The 27906-nt window shown below is 39.0% G+C and overlaps 1 protein-coding gene across 1 annotated transcript; it reads right to left on the reverse strand.

Moving 5' to 3' along the window:
* Positions 1 to 11172: 11172 nt before the first annotated feature.
* Positions 11173 to 27883, reverse strand: LOC134326652 (tripartite motif-containing protein 16-like). The gene is made up of 7 exons (XM_063008835.1): positions 27836 to 27883; positions 26634 to 27228; positions 26421 to 26516; positions 25373 to 25609; positions 24709 to 24868; positions 24326 to 24385; positions 11173 to 11957 (listed from the first exon to the last, which is right to left on the reverse strand). Exons 2-7 carry the CDS (start codon positions 27222 to 27224, stop codon positions 11434 to 11436), a joined length of 1668 nt encoding a protein of 555 aa, XP_062864905.1. The 5' UTR covers positions 27225 to 27228; positions 27836 to 27883; the 3' UTR covers positions 11173 to 11433.
* Positions 27884 to 27906: the final 23 nt, after the last annotated feature.

Raw genomic sequence — 27906 nt, forward strand, 5'->3', positions numbered from 1 at the left:
TCATTCATAACAGAAAAAGAAAAATGTCCTAGCAAAATGCTCAAAACCATGATAAATTTGAATTTACAGTCAACCTTTCCAAATGTCTACATAGCACTTAGACTTTTTTTGACTGTGCCTATCACAAATTGTGAAGGGGAGCGTTCATTCTCCAAACTGGCTCGTATTAAGAATGAACTCAGGATCTCTTTGCTCAGGGGCCCAGACTATCCTTAATCCGTCCTTGGTGATCAGGTCCATTTGCAATTCACAATGACCATTAATTACACATGATTGGGGTAAATGTGTGTCTTTTACACATGATTGGGGTAAATGTGTGTCTTTGTCTCATGTAGCTTTGATGAAGAAAAAGTCACTGTGTCAGTGGTGTATAGTAATGAAGTAATAATACTTCGTTACAGTACTTAAGTAGTTTTTTGAAGTACTTGTACTTTACTGGAGTATAAAAATTTTCGGCAACTTTCACTTTTACTCCACTACATTTTCTAAAGAAATTGTGTACTTTTACTCCGGTACATTCGCTGTATGTAAATTCGTTACTCGTTACTACAGAATGAAGTTAAATGATGTGAGATGTGTGACGGACTGCAGCTGGTTTGGTGAATCTGCGCTTGTAAGTTAGACGGTGGTTAAACACATTAATGCGCATGTGCAAACGTTCTCTAAAAGCTATCAGAGTTTTCTAAAAGTGCGTCGTTCACCCAAAGACATGCAAATATGGACATTTCAGAAGCTCCCTGTCCAACACACTGATGCAAGTTAACAATGATTAACAAATTAAAGCTGCAGCATCAGCAGTTTTTTATATTATTAGCATTAACATTGTTCAGATATCTACCTACCATTTTTACCGATTACTAAATTTGTTTGGAATTCATTGACTGCAAAACAAATGAAGACACGTCCATTATTTTTAAAAACTCACCTGCGGACAAATATTTCCTCAGATAACTTCTGTATTAAACACTTTAATCATCTCAACAAGAAAATCAACTTATCCAACTTATTATTAATGATTTTTCAGCTGTTGGCTTCAAGTTAGAAATGGTGTTTTCTTAAAGTAAGAATACCAATATTTTTTAGATTAACACATGCCATTCAGTGAGTAGATACAGCCCAAAGAAGATGATTTAAATACAGCTTATTTTACTCAAATATTTTGATTTAAATTAATGCTTGAACAGATCATTAAAGGGATAAAAGTGTCACACGTTTTGTTAAACTCTCCTGAGTTTTGCTTTAAATTTATTATGCCAAAATTATTTTTTTGTTATTGAAATATACTACCCAAATAAAAAAATGGGACTCACATTCTAAAAACGTTGGAACAGGAACATTTAGGGCTAGTAATGATTAATGTCATGATTTCAAACAGGTTGACTTCAAACAACGGTTTGATCATAATCAAACCGTTGATTATGATCATGAATTGGCATAAATCATGTTCAGATGAAAGGAAGAAAACAGGTTAATTGTTAAGGTGGTTTACAGGATTAAAAGAACAATCTTTATATTTAAAACGACCACTTCCATTTATACTAACATTTACTTTTACTTCTACTTTTAATACTTAAGTACATTTAATATCGAATTACTTTTGATACTTAAGTACATTAAACATCAGATACTTTTAGACTTTTACTCAAGTAATATTCTAAAAGGTGACTTTTACTTCTATCTAAGTACATTTCTGGTAAGATACTTGTACTTTTACTCAAGTATGGCCTTCCGGTACTTTATACACCACTGGTTACTAGCCTAAAAATCTGCTCAAGTAAAAAGTAACTCATTTAAAATGTACTCAGAGTAAACGTTACTTTGTTACTTTTTTAACAAGACAAGTGGATATAAATCTCACAACAGTTGTTTTTAATTAAAATATATTAGAATAAACATGTTAATACAACATTTAAAACATTTAGTGATGTGTTATGTGTAATTTAAGTTCCATAAAACATTTTGAACTGTATAACCACTAGTGATGTGTCGTAGAATGATTCGATTCTATTGAACGGCCCTTTAAACTAAAATAAAGGAACCGATCTGCACTGCTGGGAGTCATTATATACAGTGGGGTCAAAAAGTATTTAGTCGCCGCTCAGGTGGCGCAGCGGTAAAAACATGCGCTGCAACCAGAGCTGGATTTCGAAGGAGCGTCGTTTCGAATCCAGCTCTGCCTTCACCGGTCGAAAGGCTGGGCGGCTATATGAACAACGATTGGCCTGTTGTTCAGGTGGGGGGCGGGACTTTAGACCGGAGGGATACTCTCTCAGGAACGGGGTGGTTGCGCCCTCTGCTGGTTGGTTCGGGGCGCCTGCATGGAGACGGGAGGGGGTGCGGTGGAGTGTGTGATCCTCCGTGCGCAATACTCTGACGCGCTCCACTCGTCAAGTGTGGGTGATAAGACGGTCGATTTGCTGTGCACGTATCGGAGGAGGCGTGGAACGGCCTCGTCAGCCCCCAGTCAAGAGCAGGGACCGGGATAGTGAGAGATTGACTGACGGGGATGAAATTGGATGCGCTAAATTTATAAAAAAAAGTGTACCTTTTCATCATAGGTACACTTCAACTAAGAGAGACAAAATGAGAAAAAAAATCCAGGAAATCACATTGTAGGATTTTTAAAGAATTTATTTGTAAATTATGGTGGAAAATAAGTATTTGGTCAATAACAAAAGTTCAACTCAATACTTTGTAACATAACCTTTGTTGGCAATGCCAGAGGTCAAACGTTTCCTGTAAGTCTTCACCAGGTTTGCACACACTGTAGCTGGTATTTTGGCCCATTCCTCCATGCAGATCTCCTCTAGAGCAGTGATGTTTTGGGGCTGTCGCTGGGCAACACGGACTCCACAAATTTTCTATGGGGTTGAGGTCTGGAGACTGGCTAGGCCACTCTAAGACCTTGAAATGCTTTTTACGGAGCCACTCCTTCGTTGCCCGAGCGGGGTGTTTGAGATCATTGTCATGCTGGAAGACCCAGCCACGTTCCATCTTCAATGCTCTCACTGATGGAAGGAGGTTTTGGCTTAAAATCTCATGATACATGGCCCCGTTCATTATTCCCTTAACACGGATCAGTCGTCCTGTCCCCTTTGCAGAAAAACAGCCCCAAAGCATGATGTTTCCACCCCCATGCTTCACAGTAGGTATGGTGTTCTTGGGTTCTTCTTCTTCCTCCAAACACGATGAGTTGAGTTTTTACCAAAAAGTTCCATTTTGGTTTCATCTGACCACATGATATTCTCCCAATCCTCTTCTGGATCATCCATATGCTCTCTGGCAAACTTCAGACGGGCCTGGACATGTACTGGCTTAAGCAGGGGGACACGCCTGGCACTGCAGGATTTGAGTCCCTCTCGGCGTAGTGTGTTACTGATGGTAGCCTTTGTTACTTTGGTCCCAGCTCTCTGCAGGTCATTCATCAGGTCCCTCCGTGTAGTTCTGGGATTTTTGCTCACCGTTCTCATGATCATTTTGACCCCACGGGATGAGATCTTGCGTGGGGTCCCAGATCGAGGGAGATTATCAATGGTCTTGTATGTCTTCCATTTTCTTGCAATTGCTCCCACAGTTGATTTATTCACACCAACCTGTTTGCCTATTGTAGATTTACTCTTCCCAGCCTGGTGCAGGTCTACAATTTCCTTCCTGGTGTCTTTCGACAGCTCTTTGGTGTTGGCCATGGTTGAGTTTGGAGTCTGACTGTTTGAGGCTGTGGACAGGTGTCTTTTATACAGATAACGAGGTCAAACAGGTGCCATTAATACAGGTAACGAGTGGAGGACAGAAGAGCTTCTTAAAGAAGAAGTTACAGGTCTGTGAGAGCCAGAAATCTTGCTTGTTTGTGGGTGACCAAATCTATTTTCTTATTTTCCACCATAATTTACAAATAAATTCTTTAAAAATCCTACAATGTGATTTCCTGGATTTGTTTTTCTCATTTTGTCTCTCATAGTTGAAGTGTACCTATGATGAAAATTACAGACCTCTCTCATCTTTCTAAGTAGGAGAACTTGCACAATCAGTGGCTGACTAAATATTTTTGGCCCCACTGTATCTTGTGATTTTGGGAAACTTTTACTGTAGGCATTTAAAATAATAGAATGGTACTTAAAGTCTCTATTTGATTGTGTTTAAAGTCCAATAAAAATAGCAAATCAAATTGTCATCAAGAGCCCCCCTTGTGGAAAGTTATTAGATTGTTTGTGCAGACGTTTAGATGTGGCGTGTGCATCTCTATCCACCGTCCGCTCTTCTAAACATCTAAGGAATTCCCACAAGAAAAACAAAAGCAAAATAATGAAAATAATTAACACAAAATGGACAAAACATTGTTTTTTAGGGACGGAACAATTGATACCGAGGCTTTGAAGCTTGTTTCACTTTTGTAACACTTGACTCAGTGTATCGGGGCTTGTATTACAGTTTTTCTCAGTCGCTTTGGTGCATTTCTCACATCACTATTAACATTTGCACAACAGTAAGTGCATTTCTCAAAACAATTAGTACAAACTGCAAAACCTAGTTGATAACCTGCAAAAGCGTGTCACTTGCTCAAAATGGATAGTTCATTTCTCAAAAGCAAGTATTCATGTCAATGAAAGTGTCAGTGTCATCAAAATAAAAAGTCCTGACACCATTGTTTATGAACAAGATAGTCAAATGGCTTTGTCATGTTTTCATTATGATAGTTCACTCTGTAAGTGTTTTTCAATGCAAAAAAATCAGATCATGGTGACACTACCTGAAAATGCTCAAGACAGCACTGTACACTATTAGCACACCCATTTGAAATCTACATTTAAGTTACACATTACTGTATTTAGTGAGGTAAATGAGTACAAGACACTCAATATGTATGTTTCACATTTTTACTGCATATGCTCTTTTACTGCAATTCTACAACCCCAATTCCAATGAAGTTGGGACGTTGTGTAAAACATGAATAAAAACAGAATACGATGATTTGCAAATCCGTTTCAACACATATTCAATTGAATACACTACAAAGACAAGGTATTTAATGTTCAAACGGATAAACTTTATTGTGTTTTTCAAATATTCACTCATTTTGAATTTGATGCCTGTAACACGTTCCAAAGAAGTTGGGACAGGGGCATGTTTACCACTGTGTTACATCACCTTTCCTTTTAACAACACTCAATAAGCGTTTGGGAACTGAGGACACTAATTGTTGAAGCTTTGTAGGTGGAATTCTTTCCCATTTTTGCTTGATGTACAACTTCCGTTGCTCAACAGTCCGGGGTCTCCGTTGTCGTATTTTGCGCTTCATAATTCGCCACACATTTTCAGTGGGAGACAGGTCTGGACTGCAGGCAGGCCAGTCTAGTACCCGCACTCTTTTACTACGAAGCCACGCTGTTGTAACACGTGCAGAATGTGGCTTGGCATTGTCTTGCTGAAATAAGCAGGGACGTCCCTGAAAAAGACGTTGCTTGGATGGCAGCATATGTTGCTCCAAAACCTGTATGTACCTTTCAGCATTAATGGTGCCTTCACAGATGTGCAAGTTACCCATGCCATGGGCACTAACACACCCCCATACCATCAGAGATGCTGGCTTTTCAACTTTGCGCTGATAACAATCCGGACAGTCCTTTTCCTCTTTGGCCCGGAGGACACAACGTCCATGATTTCCAAAAACAATTTGAAATGTGGACTCGTCAGACCACAGGACACTTTTCCACTTTGCGTCAGTCCATCTCAGATGAGCTCGGGCCCAGAGAAGCCGGCGGCGTTTCTGGGTGTTGTTGATATATGGCTTTCGCTTTGCATGGTAGAGTTTTAACTTGCACTTGTAGATGGAGCGGCAGCGTCAGTGTTCACTGACAATGGTTTTCTGAAGTGTTCCTGAGCCCATGTGGTAATATCCGTTACAGAATGATGTGGGTTTTTTATGCAGTGCCGCCTGAGGGATCGAAGGTCACGGGCATTCAATGTTGGTTTTCGGCCTTGCCGCTTACTTGCACAGATTTCTCCAGATTCTCTGAATTTTTTAATGATATTATGGACTGTGGATGATGAAATCCCTAAATTCCTTGCAATTGCACATTGAGAAATGTTGTTCTTAAACTGTTGGACTATTTGCTCACGCAATTGTTCACAAAGTGGTGAACCTTGCTTGTGAACGACTGAGCCTTTCGGGGATGCTCCCTTTATACCCAATTATGACATTTACCTGTCTCCAATTACCTGTTCACCTGTGGAATGTTCCAAACAGGTGTTTTTTGAGAATTCCTCAACTTTCCCAGTCTTTTGTTGCCCCTGTCCCAACTTCTTTGGAACGTGTTGCAGGCATCGAATTCAAAATGAGTGAATATTTGCAAAAAAAACAATAAAGTTTATCTGTTTGAACATTAAATATCTTGTCTTTGTAGTGTATTCAATTGAATACAAAGTATTGGTTGAAAAGGATTTGCAAATCCTCGTATTCTATTTTTATTTATGTTTTACACAACGTCCCAACTTCATTGGAATTGGGGTTGTAATTTGTTCACAGCATTGTGCTAAAGCAAAGTACAAACTTATTTACAACAAACATAAGAAACACCCTTTGGGTAGAGCTGTGCACAACTGTAAACAATATTGCAGTACATATTGGAACTGAATTGGAACATACAACATACTGATTTTGACAACTAGTTCAACATTTTTGTATGTAATGATTCAAGCAATGAAATGAGGACTATTAGTTTCATAGGGAACGACTATTCAGCATTCATAAGTATAGTTCATTTTGACTGACATGACATAAGCAAATGATAATGTTATAAAACAGCAGAGAATTGTATGGAAGCAATTGATGCATGTCCAAAAGCATTTGCAATTTGTTGGAAGGAATGATAAACTGCTACTATGATGTGCACAAATGACTAAATCTTGTGGAGGTTGAACTAACAGTTATGAGAATTTTAATTCTGATCAGAGAAATGCACCAAAGCAATCGAGAAAAACTGTAAACCAGCAGGAATGTCTGGGACTGATTGTAAGCTTTAGTACTGTGTTTTATCTTACTCACTATATAAGAGACAATCAAACTAGGGTTACCAACCATCATGTAAAATACAGAATCCTTCTTTATTTGGAGACTAAATGCCGCGCTCAGTATTGAACTGATACTTTGTTCCGTATTTTTATCAATGGGAGATGGGGTGATGTGTATGAAACAGAAGGAAACTGCTGCTATGGGAATTAGAAAGTGTTTGGTTATTATATTAAGTAGTGTTCACTTTTATTCTTGGTAACGCGGTGTGTGCGCAACATAACCTGTTTAATACACCGCTGTATGAGTAGCGTAGTGGGCGGGGGGACGGGGGCACCTTACACAGTCATGAGAACAAAAGTTTTATTTATGGTGTTTAACATTTATTATTTTCATTCTTTATAATAATAAGTCAGAACCATATTTTAGGCAAAAAACGCAGTCTGCCCAGTGCGCTACTCATACAGCGGTGTATTAAACAGGTTATGTTGCGCACACACCGCGTTACCAAGAATAAAACTGAACACTACTTAATATAATAACCAAACACTTTCTAATTCCCACAGTAGCAGTTTCCTTCTGGTTCATACACATCACCTCATCTCCCATTGATAAAAATATGGAACAAAGCGCGTCCTGTATCAGTTCAATACTGAACTCCAAATAAAGAATTATTATACAGAAGTATTTTACAGGACGGTTGGTGACCCTGGTTTGATTGTCTCTTATATAGTGAGTGAGATAAAACACAGCACCAAAGCTTAGAATCAGTCCCGGACATTCCTGCTGGTTTAATACAAGCCCCGATACACTGAGTCAAGTGTTACAAAAGTGTTACAGTGTTGTTGTTCTTGTGGGAATTCCTTAGATGTTTAGAATAGCGGACGGTAGATAGAGATGCACACGCCATGTCTAAACATCTGCACAAACAATCCAATAACTTTCCACAAGAAAAACAATAGCGGATCAACTGGATAAAATGATTTCCACAAACTAGACAAAACCTTGTTTATCGTTACCATCACAAACTCCGTTCACTTTACCACTGAGAAACAGTTTGATTGACAGCAGGTAAGCAACACGCACTTCCGGTGTATTGTACCTACCTTTTCCGTCAGAAATCAGCGGCCGAGAAGTGCAAAACAAATTAACATTTTAGAAAACAAAATTACATATGCCGAAAACAAATTTACAAGTGCTGAAACACTTTTACATATGCCAAAACAAATATACAAACACTGGATACCCAAGCACTTGTAAATTTGTTTTTGTTTTCTTGTAATTTTGTTTTCTGAAATGTAAAATTGTTTTGCACTTCTCAGCCACCGTACAGACTTGCTAATGGAGATGTTTTACTGCTAAGCTGCTGTTCAACTCCAGTCCAGTTGGTGGCGCTGGTGCGTCTTAAGTTGTTCTGCCAACCGCCATTAAACATCATAAGAAGAACAAGAAGCTGCTGTAAGTAAAATATGTATTTAATTATAACCCTTATATTGAATTATAACCACATTCTAATTAATAATAAAACTAAAGTTCATAATAAAACATCACTGTGAGGATTTGAGGAGCTTTAACTCCAGTTTTATTTAAACACACAAACTATTAGCTGCTCCGCTAACTGTTAGCACCACACATGATTCAGTACTGAAGAACCGATTCATTTGAACCGATCCATCAAAATGAATCAATTGAGCGGAACTTTTTCATGATTAAATCTCACATTTTTATATAAACACGTGATATTTTTGAACTTTTTTATATAATTGAACTTTGTTAACAGGTGAATTTTGTTTATAGTTGAACTTTGTTTACAGTTGAACTTTGTTTACAGTTGAATTTTGTTTATAGTTGAACTTTGTTTACAGTTGAACTTTGTTTATAGTTGAACTTTGTTTACAGGTGAACTTTGTTTATAGTTGAACTTTGTTTATAGTTGAACTTTGTTTACAGTTGAACTTTGTTTATAGTTGAACTTTGTTTACAGGTGAACTTTGTTTATAGTTTACAGTGGAACTTTGTTTATAGTTGAACTTTGTTTACAGGTGAACTTTGTTTACAGTTGAACTTTGTTTATAGTTGAACTTTGTTTACAGTTGAATTTTGTTTATAGTTGAACTTTGTTTACAGTTGAACTTTGTTTATAGTTGAACTTTGTTTACAGTTGAATTTTGTTTATAGTTAAACTTTGTTTACAGTTGAACTTTGTTTATAGTTGAACTTTGTTTACAGGTGAACTTTGTTTACAGTTGAACTTTGTTTATAGTTGAACTTTGTTTACAGTTGAATTTTGTTTATAGTTGAACTTTGTTTACAGTTGAATTTTGTTTATAGTTGAACTTTGTTTACAGTTGAACTTTGTTTATAGTTGAACTTTGTTTACAGTTGAACTTTGTTTACAGGTGAATTTTGTTTATAGTTGAACTTTGTTTACAGTTGAACTTTGTTTACAGTTGAAATTTGTTTATAGTTGAACTTTGTTTACAGTTGAATTTTGTTTATAGTTGAACTTTGTTTACAGTTGAACTTTGTTTATAGTTTAACTTTGTTTACAGGTGAACTTTGTTTATAGTTTAACTTTGTTTATAGTTTAACTTTGTTTACAGTTTAACTTTGTTTATAGTTGAACTTTGTTTACAGTTGAACTTTGTTTATAGTTGAACTTTGTTTACAGTTGAATTTTGTTTATAGTTGAACTTTGTTTACAGTTGAACTTTGTTTATAGTTGTACGTTGTTTACAGTTGAACTTTGTTTATAGTTGAACTTTGTTTACAGTTGAATTTTGTTTACAGTTGAACTTTGTTTATAGTTGTACGTTGTTTACAGTTGAACATTGTTTACAGTTGAACTTTGTTTACAGTTGAACTTTGTTTACAGTTGAACTTTGTTTACAGGTTGTTTGTAGAGTTTTATAGTCACAGTCAGGTGAAAAGTGTAAGCGAGTGTCCTTAATTGTGTACTTAATTATCACTGCACCATCTACACTAAACATGTTACTGTACCTCTAAACCATGTATTACGGTACCCAAAGCGTTAAAGAGGGTAAAACTGCTGTTTACAGTTTAATAAACATTATTTACCGCGTTCTGATGCACAAAATCCACTCAGTTCAAGAAGAGCATCGACTCTGTTATTAATGAAATACATTTCAGACATTTTTACTGGAGGAATTTGATGTGATCGGATCTCAAACTCATGTGAAGTGTCTGTTCGGTTGTTAATACCACTTTTTGAAGAGCAATAAAATAAACAAAACAAATTGTTATCAGGTGCCACCCCGACATCCATGAAGAACACTTACTCTAGTACTAATCTTGTGGTTTTGAGATAATTTTACTGTAGGAATTCAAAATAACTTTTTGCTGCCTGGTGCCACAGTAGCTTCAGTTTATAACAATAACAACAGCCCATTACAACAGTCTAAAGCAGGGGTGCACAACATACGGCCCGCGGGCCAGATCCGGCCCGGCAAAACTCTCGATCCGGCCCGCCAAATAAAGTGCTGATGCATTTTTAAATAAATGATGCTGTCACTTTAAATTCACCGGGTAATTCCATGAAATTGCGACTGAAAAGTAAATGATGTAAATACAAGTTACCTCAGCGGTACCATATGTTTGTAAGGTGTTGCAGGCAGCAAAGACGACTTTTCTGGTACAAATAAATATTACAAAATATTACCACCGATATCAGCAAGTAACTTTGTTTAACTGCCTTTGAAAATCAAAGGTCTCCTTGTTCTGAATTTATTATTAGCTAAACTTAAAAAAGCCAAATTACAATCTTTACTGTTTAACTGACTTTTAAAGTGGAGTTTATAATCATGTGGAGATCATCATCCTCATCTAGTGGTGCTAGAGATACATTACATCTTGTTCAATAGGTACAGATTTGTGACTTTATTATTAATGTATTTTTTATTCTTTTTAATAGTATTTGCATTATTTTATTTGCATTTTTCATACTGTCCCAACTTTTTCTGATTTGGGGAGTGTAATAGACTTGAGAAGAAATAAGTTTAAGGTGAAAATGATCACATTTACCATTTTGTAATGTACAGAAATCTTCTCTTTTATGTTTTTAAATATTTAGTTTGTCTTTTATTTAATTTAGTTTTAATATCTGAATCCATTTAGATGATAAATGTTTAAGAAAAGAAGAAATCAGATTAGATTAGATTCAACTTTATTGTCATTGTGCAGAGTAAACAAGTACAGAGCCAATGAAATGCAGTAATACACGCGATGTACACGCGCCGCCATCTTGCCAAATGAGAAAAGGGGGTAAATACTTTTTCACAGCACTGAATAAATGGTGGTTAATAAATTGAAAAAGAAAATCTTCATAAATGTATCACTGCCTCACAGATTCTAAAATCACTCAAACAGTTTAATGTTACACTTTCATGTAAATTTTACATTTAATTTGTTCAATCTGACAGTTTCACTTTTGATCCTGAACCAAGACCAAACCCCGGGTAGAGGAGCTGAGTGAACGTGGTCTGAACTCTGTGGAGGAGCTTCATTGTATCAGAGACGCTGTAGAAGGACAGAGTTCCTGCTTCATAATCCACATACACTCCTATTCTAGAGGAACTCGGCATTATGGGAATTTCAGTCTCTTTCTTATTGTGCAGGAATGAAAATCTGGATGGAGAACAGAACAAACTCCAGGACTGATCATTACGTCCAAACCCACACTCATCACCACGTCCCTTCCTGCTGATGCTTTTATATGACACTGCTATACGAACCCCATTATTCCCACTCCACTCAACCTCCCAGTAACAGCGTCCACTCACACTCTCTCTACACACAACCTGAGAGTAAATATCAAATCTATCTGGATGATCAGGATACTGTAATGTTCTACTGTAGGTCACCACTTTGTTCTCCTCAGACAGACGGAGGTTTTCATTTACTGTGTTTGGATCCAGTGTGAACCGACAAACATCTGCAGAGGAAACACAAAATAAACCAATTAACATAGAAGAGAGAGAGAGAGAGAGAGAGAGAGAGAGAGAGAGTGTGTACAGTGTGTGTGTACAGTGTGTGTGTGTGTGTGTGTGTGTGTGTGTGTGTGTGTGTGTAATTATACATAGCAACACACAATCCAAACACACACAAACCCTACACATACACACAATCACACACACATTACACAAACACCACACACACAAACACACAAAATACACAAACACACATTACACATACACACAAATACTACACAAACACACAAACACATTAAAAAAACACTACAAAAATGCATACAAACCCTACACATCACACAAACCCTACACAATCAAACACTACACAATCACACAAACCCTACACAATCACACAAACCCTACACATCACACAAACCCTACACAATCACACAAACACTACACAATCACACAAACCCTACACAATCACACAAACCCTACACAATCACACAAACCCTACACAATCACACAAACACTACACAATCACACAAACCCTACACAATCACACAAACCCTACACAATCAAACACTACACAATCAAACCCTACACAATCACACAAACCCTACACAATCACACAAACCCTACACAATCACACAAACCCTACACATCACACAAACCCTACACAATCACACAAACCCTACACAATCACACAAACACTACACAATCACACAAACACTACACAATCACACAAACCCTACACAATCACACAAACACTACACAATCACACAAACCCTACACAATCAAACACTACACAATCACACAAACCCTACACAATCACACAAACACTACACAATCAAACACTACACAATCAAACCCTACACAATCACACAAACCCTACACAATCAAACACTGCACAATCACACAAACCCTACACAATCACACGAACCCTACACAATCACACAAACACTACACAATCAAACACTACACAATCAAACCCTACACAATCACACAAACCCTACACAATCAAACACTGCACAATCACACAAACCCTACACAATCACACAAACCCTACACAATCACACACTACACAATCACACAAACCCTACACAATCAAACACTACACAATCACACAAACCCTACACAATCACACAAACCCTACACAAATACACCGCGGCTATTCTACTCTGCTGAACCCGGCTGTTAGCACCGCGGCTATTCTACTCTGCTGAACCCGGCTGTTAGCACCGCGGCTATTCTACTCTGCTGAACCCAGCTGTTAGCACCGCTGCTACTCTACTCTGCTGAACCCAGCTGTTAGCACCGCGGCTATTCTACTCTGCTGAACCCGGCTGTTAGCACCGCAGCTATTCTACTCTGCTGTTAGCACCGCTGCTACTCTACTCTGCTGAACCTGGCTGTTAGCACCGCTGCTACTCTTTAAGATGACGTTTTGTACATAGCTAGTGGTTGTAATACCTTATCGGGTAAAGACCTGCGAGTCTACCTGCGCGAGTCCATCGAGCAAGACCAACGACAAGGCAGCCAGTCCTACTGCCTCACAGTATGTGCTATGAGCATATTCCAGTAATCTCTGGTTCCCACAGAAAGCGCAAAAATAGCTCCAGGCACCAAAACCATGCTAACCTCAAGCCGCTCAGGCAAACCACACCCACTGCTGCCTCCTTCTCAGTTGGGCTATGGAACTGCCAATCAGCTGTTAGCAAAGCTGACTTCATTGCTTCCTATGCCAGTCACCTATCACTACAATTACTGGCTTTAACTGAAACCTGGATCAAACCAGAAAACACTGCTACTCCAGCGGCACTTTCAAACGGCTATTCCTTCTCCCACACATCTCGTCCATCAGGACGGGGAGGAGGGACAGGCTTACTGATAAAGAATGGCTTAAAATACGCTACTCTGTTGACCAGTACTACCTACAATTCCTTTGAATACCATGCCATACTGGTTAATACTCCTGTCAAACTAGGTATCATTGTCATTTACCGCCCACCTGGGCAAATGGGCGAATTCACACATGAACTAGACATGCTGCTGTCTTCTGTCCCTGAACATGAGTGTCCCATACTCATTCTTGGTGATATGAACATCCACCTTGACAGTCCCTGTTCTGCAGACTTCAAAACTCTCATGCAGTCATTCGACCTGGAGTGGGTGCCCAGCCCTCCAACCCATAAAGCCGGTAAAAACCTGGACTTAATCTTTGCTAGGAATTGTGACACCGACTCTTTAACTGTCACTCCTTTGCACCTCTCTGATCACTACTTTGTACAACTCAATGTCCGTATCCCAGAAATACCAACTGCTACTCCAACTACGGTCTCTTTCCGCCGCAATCTAAAAGACCTCTCAGCAGACCAGTACTCCTCACTGGTAACTGATACTATACCTCCATTAAGCGCCTTCTCTACTCTTAATGTGAATGAGGCTACAGATACACTTTGCTCTACCCTGAGCTCATGCCTGGACAGTCTCTGCCCTCTGTCCTCACGAACCATCCGCTCAAATAAACCACAGCCATGGCTAAATAACGATACACTCCGGAAACAACGCTCAAAACTCAGGGCTGCCGAAAGAAAATGGCAAAAAAGCAAGAACCTGGCTGACCTAGCCAGTTACCAACTACTCTTGTCTAACTTCTCGGTCAGCATCACTACTGCTAAAGCTGACTATTATCAAAATAAAATCAGCTCCCTCACTGATTCACGAAAATTGTTTGCGGCATTCAAATCGCTACTAAACCCTCCACCTCCTCCTCCTACCAGCTGCCTCACAGCCGATGTGCTGGCATCGTTCTTCACTGGAAAAGTGTCGGCCATCAGCAGCCAGTTCACTGATCCACCCAAAGATATTCATTCAACCTCGGTCAAGGGCGCAACCTTCTCCTTGTTTACCCCTCTTACTGAGGACGAGGCACTGACTCTCCTTACATGTAGCCGTCCTACTACATGTCCGCTTGATCCAATTCCCACAAAACTGTTACAAACAGTTGCTCCTGTGATAATTCCAGCTATCACACATGTGATCAACACCTCCTTAGCCGATGGAGAGTTCCCAACTGCCTTCAAACAGGCTCAAGTAACTCCACTACTCAAAAAACCTACTCTCAACCCTGACCAAGTTGATAACTATCGACCGGTCTCACTACTACCTTTTCTTTCCAAAGTGATAGAAAGAGTAGTCTACAAACAGTTCTCTGGTTTCCTCTCCCAGAATGACCTCCTGGACCAGAACCAGTCCGGCTTCAAAAAAGGGCACTCCACTGAAACGGCTCTGCTGTCTGTGACAGAAGCCTTAAAATCTGCCAAAGCTGCAGGGCAGTCCTCAGTCCTCATTCTACTGGACCTCTCAGCTGCTTTCGATACGGTCAATCAGGACCTTCTGCTCACTATACTCTCAAACATGGGCATCTCAAACAAACCACTTTCATGGCTTAATTCATATCTCACTGGGCGTTCCTTCAAGGTGTCATGGCTAGGACAACTGTCCTCAGCCCACTCACTATCCACTGGAGTCCCCCAGGGCTCAGTACTGGGACCCCTTCTCTTCTCCATCTACACCACCTCTCTGGGTCAGATTATCCGCTCACATGGTTTCTCTTACCATTGCTATGCTGATGACACACAGCTCTATCTATCATTCCCGCCTGACGACTTCTCAATCTCGGCGCGGATATCACACTGCCTCTCAGACATATCCTCCTGGATGAAGGAACACCACCTTCAACTGAATCTATCTAAGACTGAACTGCTGATTCTTCCAGCAAAACAAACCGTACAGCACAGCCTCAGCATAACCATCGACTCGCTTTCACTCTCTCCAACAAAGGTTGCTAGGAACCTAGGAGTCATGATTGACGATCAGCTGTCCTTTACAAACCATGTTGCCTCAGTGACTCGGTCCTGCCGCTTTGCACTATACAATATCAGAAAGATCCGTCCGTTCCTAACGCAGTATGCCACCCAGCTCTTGGTCCAAGCTGTGGTCATCTCCCGCCTTGACTACTGCAATGCGCTGCTAACGGGCCTCCCGGCCTGTACCATAAAGCCACTACAGATGGTACAAAATGCAGCAGCTCGCTTGGTATTCAACCAACCAAAACGAGCACATGTTACTCCACTACTCATTGAGCTCCACTGGCTTCCGGTTGCTGCTCGCATCCAGTTCAAAGCTCTTACAATCGCCTACAAGGTGATAACGGGACAGGCACCCACTTACATGAACTCACTGCTAAAGGCTTACGTTACCCTCCGTCCGCTGTGCTCCTCCACAGAACGCCGTCTAGCTTTGCCGAAAGTACACACAAAGCAATCCAGGCTGTTTTCATACATAGTCCCCCGATGGTGGAACAAGCTTCCAGCCACTACCAGAGCAGGGGCGTCCCTTGCTACGGTAAAGAAACTCCTGAAGACCGAGCTCTTCAAGGAACACCTTCTCTCGTAACACCTCTAACACACTAACACCTCTAACCTCATTCTTATTCCCTTATTCCCTTCCTCCTCTAGTTCTTCTTCCTCTTTGTCTATGCCACCTTTCTGGCCTGGTAATCTAGCAAATCATTTCGTTTATTTATTTTTCTTTTCTTATTTTTTATATTATTTATGCTGTTTTTAGAGATGTACTCCATTTATTGTAAGTCGCTTTGGACAAAAGCGTCGGCTAAATGTAAATGTAATGTAATGTAATGTAACAATCACACAAACACTACACAATCAAACAAACCCTACACAATCACACAAACCCTACACAATCAAACACTACACAAACACTGCACCATCACACAAAGCCTACACAATCAAATAAACCCTACACAACCACACAAACCCTACACAATCAAACACTACACAATCAAAAAACCCTACACAATCACACAAACCCTACACAATCAAACACTACACAATCACACAAACCCTACACAATCACACACTACACAATCAAACACTACACAATCAAACAAACCCAACACAATCACACAAACCCTACACAATCAAACACTACACAATCACACAAACCATACACAATCACACAAACTTTACACAATGACACACTACACAATCAAACACTACACATCACACAAACCCTACACATCACACAAACCCTACACAATCACACAAACCCTACACAATCACACAAACCCTACACAATCACACAAACACTACACAATCACACAAACCCTACACATCACACAAACCCTACACAATCACACAAACACTACACAATCACACAAACCCTACACAATCACACAAACCCTACACAATCAAACACTACAAAATCACACAAACCCTACACATCACACAAACCCTACACAATCACACAAACCCTACACAATCACACAAACCCTACACAATCACACAAACACTACACAATCACACAAACCCTACACATCACACAAACCCTACACAATCACACAAACACTACACAATCACACAAACCCTACACAATCAAACACTACACAATCACACAAACACTACACAATCAAACACTACACAATCAAACCCTACACAATCACACAAACCCTACACAATCAAACACTGCACAATCACACAAACCCTACACAATCACACAAACCCTACACAATCACACAAACCCTACACAATCACACAAACCCTACACAATCACACAAACCCTACACAATCACACACTACACAATCACACAAACCCTACACAATCAAACACTACACAATCAAACCCAACACAATCACACAAACCCTACACAATCACACAAACCCTACACAATCACACAAACCCTACACAATCAAACACTACACAAACACTGCACCATCACACAAAGCCTACACAATCAAATAAACCCTACACAACCACACAAACCCTACACAATAAAACACTACACAATCAAAAAACCCTACACAATCACAGAAACCCTACACAATCAAACACTACACAATCACACAAACCCTACACAATCACACAAACCCTACACAATCACACACTACACAATCAAACACTACACAATCAAACAAACCCAACACAATCACACAAATCCTACACAATCAAACACTACACAATCACACAAACCATACACAATCACACAAACTTTACACAATGACACACTACACAATCAAACACTACACAATCAAACAAACCCTACACAATCACACAAACCCTACACCATCAAACATTACACAATCACACAAACTCTACACAATCACACAAACCCTACACAACCAAACACTACACAATCAAGCAAACACTACACAATCAAACATTACACAATTAAACACTGCACAATCACACAAACCCTACACAATCACACAAACCCAACACAATCACACAAACCGTACACAATCACACAAACCCTACACAATCAAGCAAACACTACACAATCACACAAACCCTACACAATCAAACACTACAAGATCACACAAACCCTACACCATCACACAAACCCTACACAATCAAATAAACCCAACACAATCACACAAACCCTACACAAACACTACACAATCACACAAACCGTACACAATCACACAAACCCTACACAATCAAACACTACACAATCAAGCAAACACTACACAATCGAACAAACCCTACACAATCAAACACTACAAGATCACACAAACCCTACACCATCACACAAACCCTACACAATCAAATAAACCCTACACCATCACACAAACCCTACACAATCAAATAAACCCTACACCATCACACAAACCCTACACAATAAAAAAAAAAACCTACACCATCACACAAACCCTACACAATCAAATAAACCCTACACCATCACACAAACCCTACACAATCACACAAACCCTACACAATCACACAAACCCTACACAATCAAACACTACACAATCAAAAACTACACAATCTCACAAACCCTACACAATCACAAATACCCTACACAATCAAATACTACACAATCACACAAACCCTACACAATCAAACACTACACAATCAAACACTACACAATCACACAAACACTACACGATCACACAAACCCTACACAACCAAACACTACACAAACACTGCACAATCACACAAACCCTACACAATCAAACACTACACAATCAAACACTACACAATCACACAAACACTACACGATCACACAAACCCTACACAACCAAACACTACACAATCACACAAACCCTACACAACCACACAAACCCTACACAATCAAACACTACACAATCAAACACTGCACAATCACACAAACCCTACACAACCAAACACTACACAAACCCTACACAATCACACAAACCCTACACAACCACACAAACCCTACACAATCAAACAAACCCTACACAATCACACAAACCCTACACAATCACACAAACCCTACACAGTCACACAAACCCTACACAGTCACACAAACACTACACAATCATACAAACCCTACACAATCACAAACCCTACATAATCACACAAACCCTACACAATCACACAAACCCTACACAATCAAACACTACACAATCACACACAAACCCTAAGCATACACACAGACACAATCACATGCATACACACATACACAAACACATAAACTCACACATACACACAAACACATACATTACACAAATAATACACAATCACACAAACTCACTTACACACAAACACTACACAATCACACAGATACTACACAATCACACACATATACATTACACACACACTACACAAACCCTACACAATCACACAAACACACACACATTTTACACATACACACAAACACTACACAATAACAAAACTACACAGATACACACATACATTACACAAACACTACACAAACACACACATACATCACATAAACACACAAACCCTACACAAACACACATACATTACAAAAACACTACACAATCACATACAAACCCTACACATGACAAGAAACACACACATACATTACACAAACACTACACAATCACACACAAACCCTACACATGACAAGAAACACAAACATACATTACACAAACAGTACACAAACACACACATACATTACACAAACACACACATATATTACACAAACTACACAATCACATACAAACCCTACGCATACACACAAATACAACACAAACACACACATTAAACAAACACTGCACAATCACACAGACACTACACATACACAAACACTACACAATCACACACAAACCATTCGCATACACACAAACCATTCGCATACACACAAACAATACACAAACACACATACATTACACAAAAACACAATCACATAAACTCACACATACATTACACAAACACAACAAAAACACACACATTACACACACAATGCACAAATACACACAGAAACTACACATATACACAAATACTACAAAAAAACACATTACACAAACAGAACAAAAATGCATACAAACCCTACACAATCACACAAACACTACACAATCACATAGAAACCTTACACAATCACACAAACACTACACAATCACACAAACACACACACATTACACAAACACTACACAATCACACAAACACTACACAATCACATAGAAACCCTACACAATCACACAAACACTACACAATCACACAAACACACACATACATTACACAAACACTACACAAACACATACAAACCATACACATACACACAAACACTACACAAACACACACATACATTACCCAAACACTACACAAACACACACAAACCTTACACATACACAAACACTACACAAACACACACATACATTACCCAAACACTACACAAACACACACAAACCATACGCATACACACAAACACTACACAATCACACAAACACTACACAAACACACACAAACCTTACACATACACAAACACTACACAAACACACACATACATTACCCAAACACTACACAAACACATACAAACCATACGCATACACACAAACACTACACAATCACACAAACACTACACAAACACACACATACATTACACAAACACACTCAAACCCGAATTCGAGCAGCATGGCCCAGCAGCACCGGTATTGGACGAGCGACGTAGACGGCGAACAGAGCGGCCAAAACGGAAGCGTGGCAGGAGAGGTGGGCTTCATGCTAGGCTAAAGGCTAGGGCTACACGACCACCGCTACCTAGCCTGTTTCTGGCTAACATTCGCTCCCTCGAAAACAAGCTGGATGAGCTGAGAACCAGGATAACAACACAACGTGAGATCAGAGACTGCTGTGCTGTAACTGGATACTAGATTTTCTATCTGACCGATCTCAGTCAGTCAGGATTGGCACGCGAACATCCAGCACAAAGACCATAAACATTGGGACACCTCAAGGCTGCATGCTGAGCCCTCTTCTGTACTCGCTCTTCACACATAACTGTGTGGCCTCTTATAACACCACCAGTATTATTAAGTTTGCTGATGACACCACAGTCATTGGTCTTATTACTGGGGAGGATGAGACGGCGTACAGGAAGGAGGTAGCAGATCTTGTGGGCTGGTGTCAGAACAACAATCTTTCATTAAATATCAACAAGACAAAGGAACTGATTGTGGACCCCAGGAGGAGAGGAGAACAGCATACACCACTGTATATAGATGGAACAGTAGTGGAGAAGGTGAAAACCTTCAAATTCCTGGGTGTGCACATCAGTGAGGATCTCACCTGGTCCTGCAACACACACCACATCATCAAAAAGTCACAACAGAGACTGTACTAGGAAGACTAAAAAAAGGCACTCCAGCGTGTAATAAAAACTGCACAAAGAATTTCTGGAACGTCCTTCCCTGCACTACAGGACATTTATCAGAACTGCTTTAGTTTATTTCTATTTTTATTACTTATAATATTATAACATTTTTTTATAGTTTAAATGTAAATATTTTTTTTATTGTGTTAGTTTAATTTTGTTTTATGTACAATACTTATTGATGTTTGGAGGATGAACAAAGTAAGAATTTCATTGTACATTGTAACTGCTGGTTCTTCTGTGCACATGACAGTAAAACTCTTGAATCTTGACTTCACCACACAAACATACATTACACAAACACACACAAACCCTACACTAACACACAAACACTACACAAATACACACAGACACTACACATACACACAAATACAACTCAAACACAAACATTACACAAACACTGCACAATCACACAGATACTACACATACACACATACATTACACAAACACACACAAACACAGACACAATCACACAATCATTAAATAATCACATACAAACCCTACGCATACACACAAACACTACACACACATACATCACACAAACCCTACACAATCACACAAACACACATACATCACACAAACATTACACAAACACATACAAACCCTACGCATACACACAAACCCTACACAATCACACAAACACTACACAATCACACACAAACATTACACAAACACTGCACAAACACTACATATACACACAGATACTACTCAAACACACATTACACAAACACTGCGCAATCACACAGACACAACACATACACACATACAGTATCTTACAAAAGTGAGTACACCCCTCACATTTCTGCAAAGATTTCATTATATCTTTTCATGGGACAACACTATAGACATGAAACTTGGATATAACTTAGAGTAGTCAGTGTACAACTTGTATAACAGTGTAGATTTACTGTCTTCTGAAAATAACTCAACACACAGCCATTAATGTCTAAATAGCTGGCAACATAAGTGAGTACACCCCACAGTGAACATGTCCACATTGTGCCAAAGTGTGTCGTTGTCCCTCCCTGGTGTCATGTGTCAAGGTCCCAGGTGTAAATGGGGAGCAGGGCTGGTAAATTTGGTGTTTTGGGTACAATTCTTTCATACTGGCCCCTGGATATTCAACATGGCACCTCATGGCAAAGAACTCTCTGAGGATGTGAGAAATAGAATTGTTGCTCTCCACAAAGATGGCCGGGGCTATAAGAAGATTGCTAACACCCTGAAACTGAGCTACAGCATGGTGGCCAAGGTCATACAGCGGTTTTCCAGGACAGGTTCCACTCGGAACAGGCTTCACCAGGGTCGACGTCATATCCAACACCGTCGTAGGAACATGATCAAAAACAAACCAGCAGAATCTTACAATCACATTTATGCTGTCCGTTTTACTTCAAAAATCACAATATTTCATAATGCTTTGCTATCGTTGCAAAATGAAAGCGTACCGTAAACAGAAGAACCGCGACCCAGATCAATCACACAACAGCAGAAAATCATAACCACTTATCTGCTTACCGATCTATATCCATGTGTTGTTCCATTAAATATATAATCCACTTTATATAAGACCATCTTGTATGTTTCCAGAATATATAAATCCATACCCACCTTATAAAAACTATTGTAGATCATTTATTCTCTCGGCTTTCCCAGTAAAAAACTTACATTGGTTATTCGCTCACTAAACTGTCATTTATACAACAACCAATGAAGAGAGAGATTGAAATTTGAGAAAACCATTGTTTTTCTTGTGAAATTCTCAATAAGTTTGATGTGTCACATGACCCTCTTCCCATTGAAAAAACTAAAGTTGGATACAAAATGGCCGACTTCAAAATGGCCACCATGGTCACCACCCATCTTGAAAAGTTTTCCCCCTCCCATATACTAATGTGCCACAAACAGGAAGTTAATATCACCAACCATTCCCATTTTATTTAGGTGTATCCATATAAATGGCCCACCCTGTATATCAGTCTGGAAAAAGTTACAAAGTCAATCCTAAGATTTTAGTACTTTAGCGAACCACAGTAAGAGCCATGATCTCTAAATGACACTTGGAACAGTTAAGATTGCTTCAAGAGCTCATCAATGTCTCATCAAGGAAAACATACAAGAACCCAAACAAACATTTAGGAAACCGCAGGACCTGCTGACCTCAATTTAGATCTGATTTAATGATTCCAGTATTAGAAGGAGACTGAGCACAAATAAAATCCATGGGAGAGTCACAGGGTAAAATCACTGTTAACTAAGAGGAACATAAAGCCTCGCCTCTCATTTACCAATATAAGAACCTTAATGACCCTCAAGCTTTTTGGTGATGATGTTCTGTGAACTGATGAGTCAGAATTCTTATACTTGCAATGAAGCTAAAACAGCATTTTACAATAAAAACATCTTACTAACAGTCAGTCATGGTGGTGGTTGTGTGATGGTGTTTCAGAGTTAAAGAAGAACATCTGGTCATCAGTTCATGATTTAAAGATTAAACACTCGTGCAATATAAAAACACAACAATTCCAAATAACAAGAGCAGATCTGTGTTAAAATAAATCTGAGGAAATAAAGTTTAGGTTTTGGACTTAATCAGATTTAGACTTAAACCAGACTGAGCTGCTGTAGCATCTGAACTAGTAACGTGACAAATATGTAAAAATACAGATAACTGGGGGGTGCAAATACTTTTTCACTGCACTGTGTATGTTTGTGTGTTTGGAAGAAACTTACATTGTAGAAAATCTTCTCTGATTTCAGGTTCAGGAGGTGAAGTAATCCGGACTTTCTTCACTGCAGAAAGAGTAACAGTACAATCACTAATCACAGTAAATACATATTTGCACCAGAAATTGTCGCAGGTACCGCCAGTAAGAAGTTTGGCATGTTCTCCTAGTGTTTGTCTAAAGTGACCTTAATTCTAAGTTACTGACCAAGTGTGAGTGTATTTCATTCAACCCTGGACTCACTGTGACCATGACCAGTACTGGGTTAATGAGTAAATGAATGATGTTGTTAGATGTAAAATGTTCATGTTGGTGGATTTGTTTGTTTTGTTTGATGTTTGAGTACTGAAGCATTTTGGAGACAATGGAACACTGAGGGCTTGAACTCACCTTCATCTGGTATCTTCTCACACTGATCTTTCCAGAATTCTTCTACTTTCTCTCTCAGCTGAGATACAGACTTTGTAACATCATCAAATGAGAGGAAAGGACTGATTGTGATGGCGGCTGATTCTGCAGATCCAGCAGGAGCCGAGAGAGACTGAAAATTCTACATCCAGACAGATAATGTTCACAGAATTAGATTAAACTAATAAACTAATAAACTTGTTTCTGTAAAACTGTTGAAAATAGTCGGTACAGGGACAAATTTAGACTACTGTGAAGATTGTAAAATGTTCCAAAAACATCTTAAACAGATAATCCAGCTGTGTTTGGGTATAAAAGAAGCATTCAGGTACAGACCAGTTTTTATGAGCAACGACTCTAAAATGCATTATTAAATAATCCTACAGTTTAAACACAACATTCTTCATCAAGCAACACAAGCCCTGTTATTTCACTACCTGTCCACTAGAGGCACCATTACCTAAATATTAAACCTAATCTTTTATTGTCTGCATCACGTGTTTCTAAAACCAGCAGATGTTTACAAGTCACAAAATACTATTTCTTATCTTTTTGATGTTACTGTCATTAAGTTTTTTAACATTCTGAACATATTTTATTACTTGGACTGGTGCAGCAATAATATAATTATTTTTAGTGCTGATACCTGGAGGAAATGGACGGGATCCTCTGTGTGTGAAAGCTGTTCCAGTTCAGCATCTTTCCTCTTCAGCTCTACAATCTGCTGCTCCAACTGGACTTTTAGGACTTTTTCAGCTCGACTTACTTCTGCTGTCTCTCGATCTCTGATCAGATCTTTTAGCTCAGAGCATCTTCTGTTAATTGAGTTGATTAGTTCAGTACAGATCCTCTCAATGTTCTTCACTGCTGTCTGTGCAGAACACTGTTAGAAGATTCAGAAAGAGGAAACATTTCTCACTCAGATATTTGTCCATTCTTCACATTCACATGTAGCTACTGGCCAGACTAAGACTTTCATCACTCATAGCTTGGTGATGGTGCTAAATGGCTTGATTCTTCATACCCTTGAAAATGTTTCCATCATCATCATGTCCACATGATGCAGTATTTGATACTCTACTTCCCAAATATAAGAAAGAGTTCCAGTCTTCTACCTTCCACCTTAAACTACAGCACTTCTTCAGTGTTCATCATCACTTTAGTTTTTACTGCATTTATCAGCATGTTATATTTCCTCACAGATTTTGATACAACACACCTGCTCCTGTATGTCCTTAATTCAAAATTATATGTGTGGATTAAATCTAATAAAACCTAAAAACACCATATATACTGTAAAATGTGCTGGTGGTAGCATACTGTTACAGAAAACAGCAGCCTGGCCAGGACTGGGAAATTCAATGTAGTGATCTTCTCAAGTCTTTACCAGAAATCTTATACAGTCATTTATGTTTAAGCATCTTGATCCAAAGCAACAATCAATAATCTTTTTGGGCGGCTCAGTCCGAATCTGATCTTATCACCCTTATAATTATTAGCACAACCTCAGAATTGCTGTACAGCATCAATTACCAAATAACCAGGCAGAATTTAAAGATTTTTTAAATTCATGAACAAAAATGCTCCATCACTTGCAAAGTTACCTGAGATATAAAATATCTCATTGTTATGGAGATTGGTTTAATGGAGGAAAGTCAGACTGATCCTGAGAGCTTTTTGTTTATAAAACTTACCTTGTGAGACTCCACAGCATTTATCAGCTCACAAAGTTCCTTCTCTCTGTTCTGGATTTTCTCCTGGAATTTTCTCTGGATCTCCAGCAGCTGCTTCTACACAGAATAACAATTCAGGATTTACTTGTATTGTGTATGAGCACCACATAAACAACATCAGTGTAAATGCTAATGAGTTGTTACTTGTTAAAGAGAGCTGTATAATATTTGTACCTGTTTCGCAGTTCTTTCTGCTGCAGCTGATATTGTATCATGTCCTTTATGATCATCCATGGTACACAACACACAGATACACTGCTGATCAGTACGACAGTAAACCTCCAGCAGTTTATTATGCTGAGAGCAGATCTGATCCTGGAGTCGTCTGGAGGCTTTAACCAGCTTGTGAGTCTTATAAACAGGAATTCGATAATGAGGCTGAAGGTGAGTTTCACAGAAAGAGGCCAAACACACCAGACAGGATTTTACTGCTTTGCATCTTTTCTCTGTACAGAAATCACAATCCACATCTTCAGGTTTAGCAGAACAGTGACCAGGATGTGGAGCTTGAAGTTCTGTTTTTTTCAGTTTCTCCACAACTCCAGCCAGAATTGTGTTTCTCCTCACAACAGGTCTTGGAGTGAAGGTTTGTCTACACTGTGGACAGCTGTATGTTCCCTTATCATCCTCCTGATCCCAGCAGTTATTAATACACACCATACAGAAACTGTGTCCACATGATGTAGTTACTGGATCCTTCAGTGTTTCCAGACAGATTGAACAGCTGAACTCGTCCTGAGTTACTGAAATTTTAGACTCAGCCATTTTTCTACATGTAAACAGAAACACCAGTAAACACAGCAAGTTATTTACAGCAGCTCAGACTTTCTGGTTTAGTTCGTGATTATCTATTGTATTTATGCTGTGGGACTTTTAATTTGTAATGTTGTTGTAGTAAGTAGTATAAGTGACTAGTTAACTACTACAGCCTTCGTCTTACCAAAACTTCCGTTTCTCGATTTTTGTTAATCTTCTATATTTTATTATTACTGTACCTTTACTGTAGTACATTTTATGATTTATTACTGTACCCATGCTGTAGAACTTTTATAATGTGGTTGTAGTAACTAGTACAAGTGACTAGTTAACTACTACATCTTTGGTTATAAAAAGAAATAGTTTCTTTCTTTCTTTTTTTTTACTTTTAATTCTTTATTACTGTACCCATACTGTAGGGATTGTTTCTGTAATTTAAGTGTAGTGGGTGGTACATGTCACTAGGTAACTATTGCATCGTTTATTATATTAAAATGATTGATTTTAGAATTTTTGACACTATATATTGTTACTGTACCCATACTGTAGGACTTTATACAGTTGTATTGAATGGTACATGCCACTGGGCGGCACGGTGGCTAAGTGGGTAGCGCTGTCACCTCACAGCAAGAAGGTGGGGAGGTCCGGGTCCTTTCTGTGTGGAGTTTGCATGTTCTCCCCGTGTCTGCGT

This window comes from Trichomycterus rosablanca, chromosome 14, assembly GCF_030014385.1.
Source record: "Trichomycterus rosablanca isolate fTriRos1 chromosome 14, fTriRos1.hap1, whole genome shotgun sequence".
Lineage (NCBI taxonomy): Eukaryota > Metazoa > Chordata > Actinopteri > Siluriformes > Trichomycteridae > Trichomycterus > Trichomycterus rosablanca.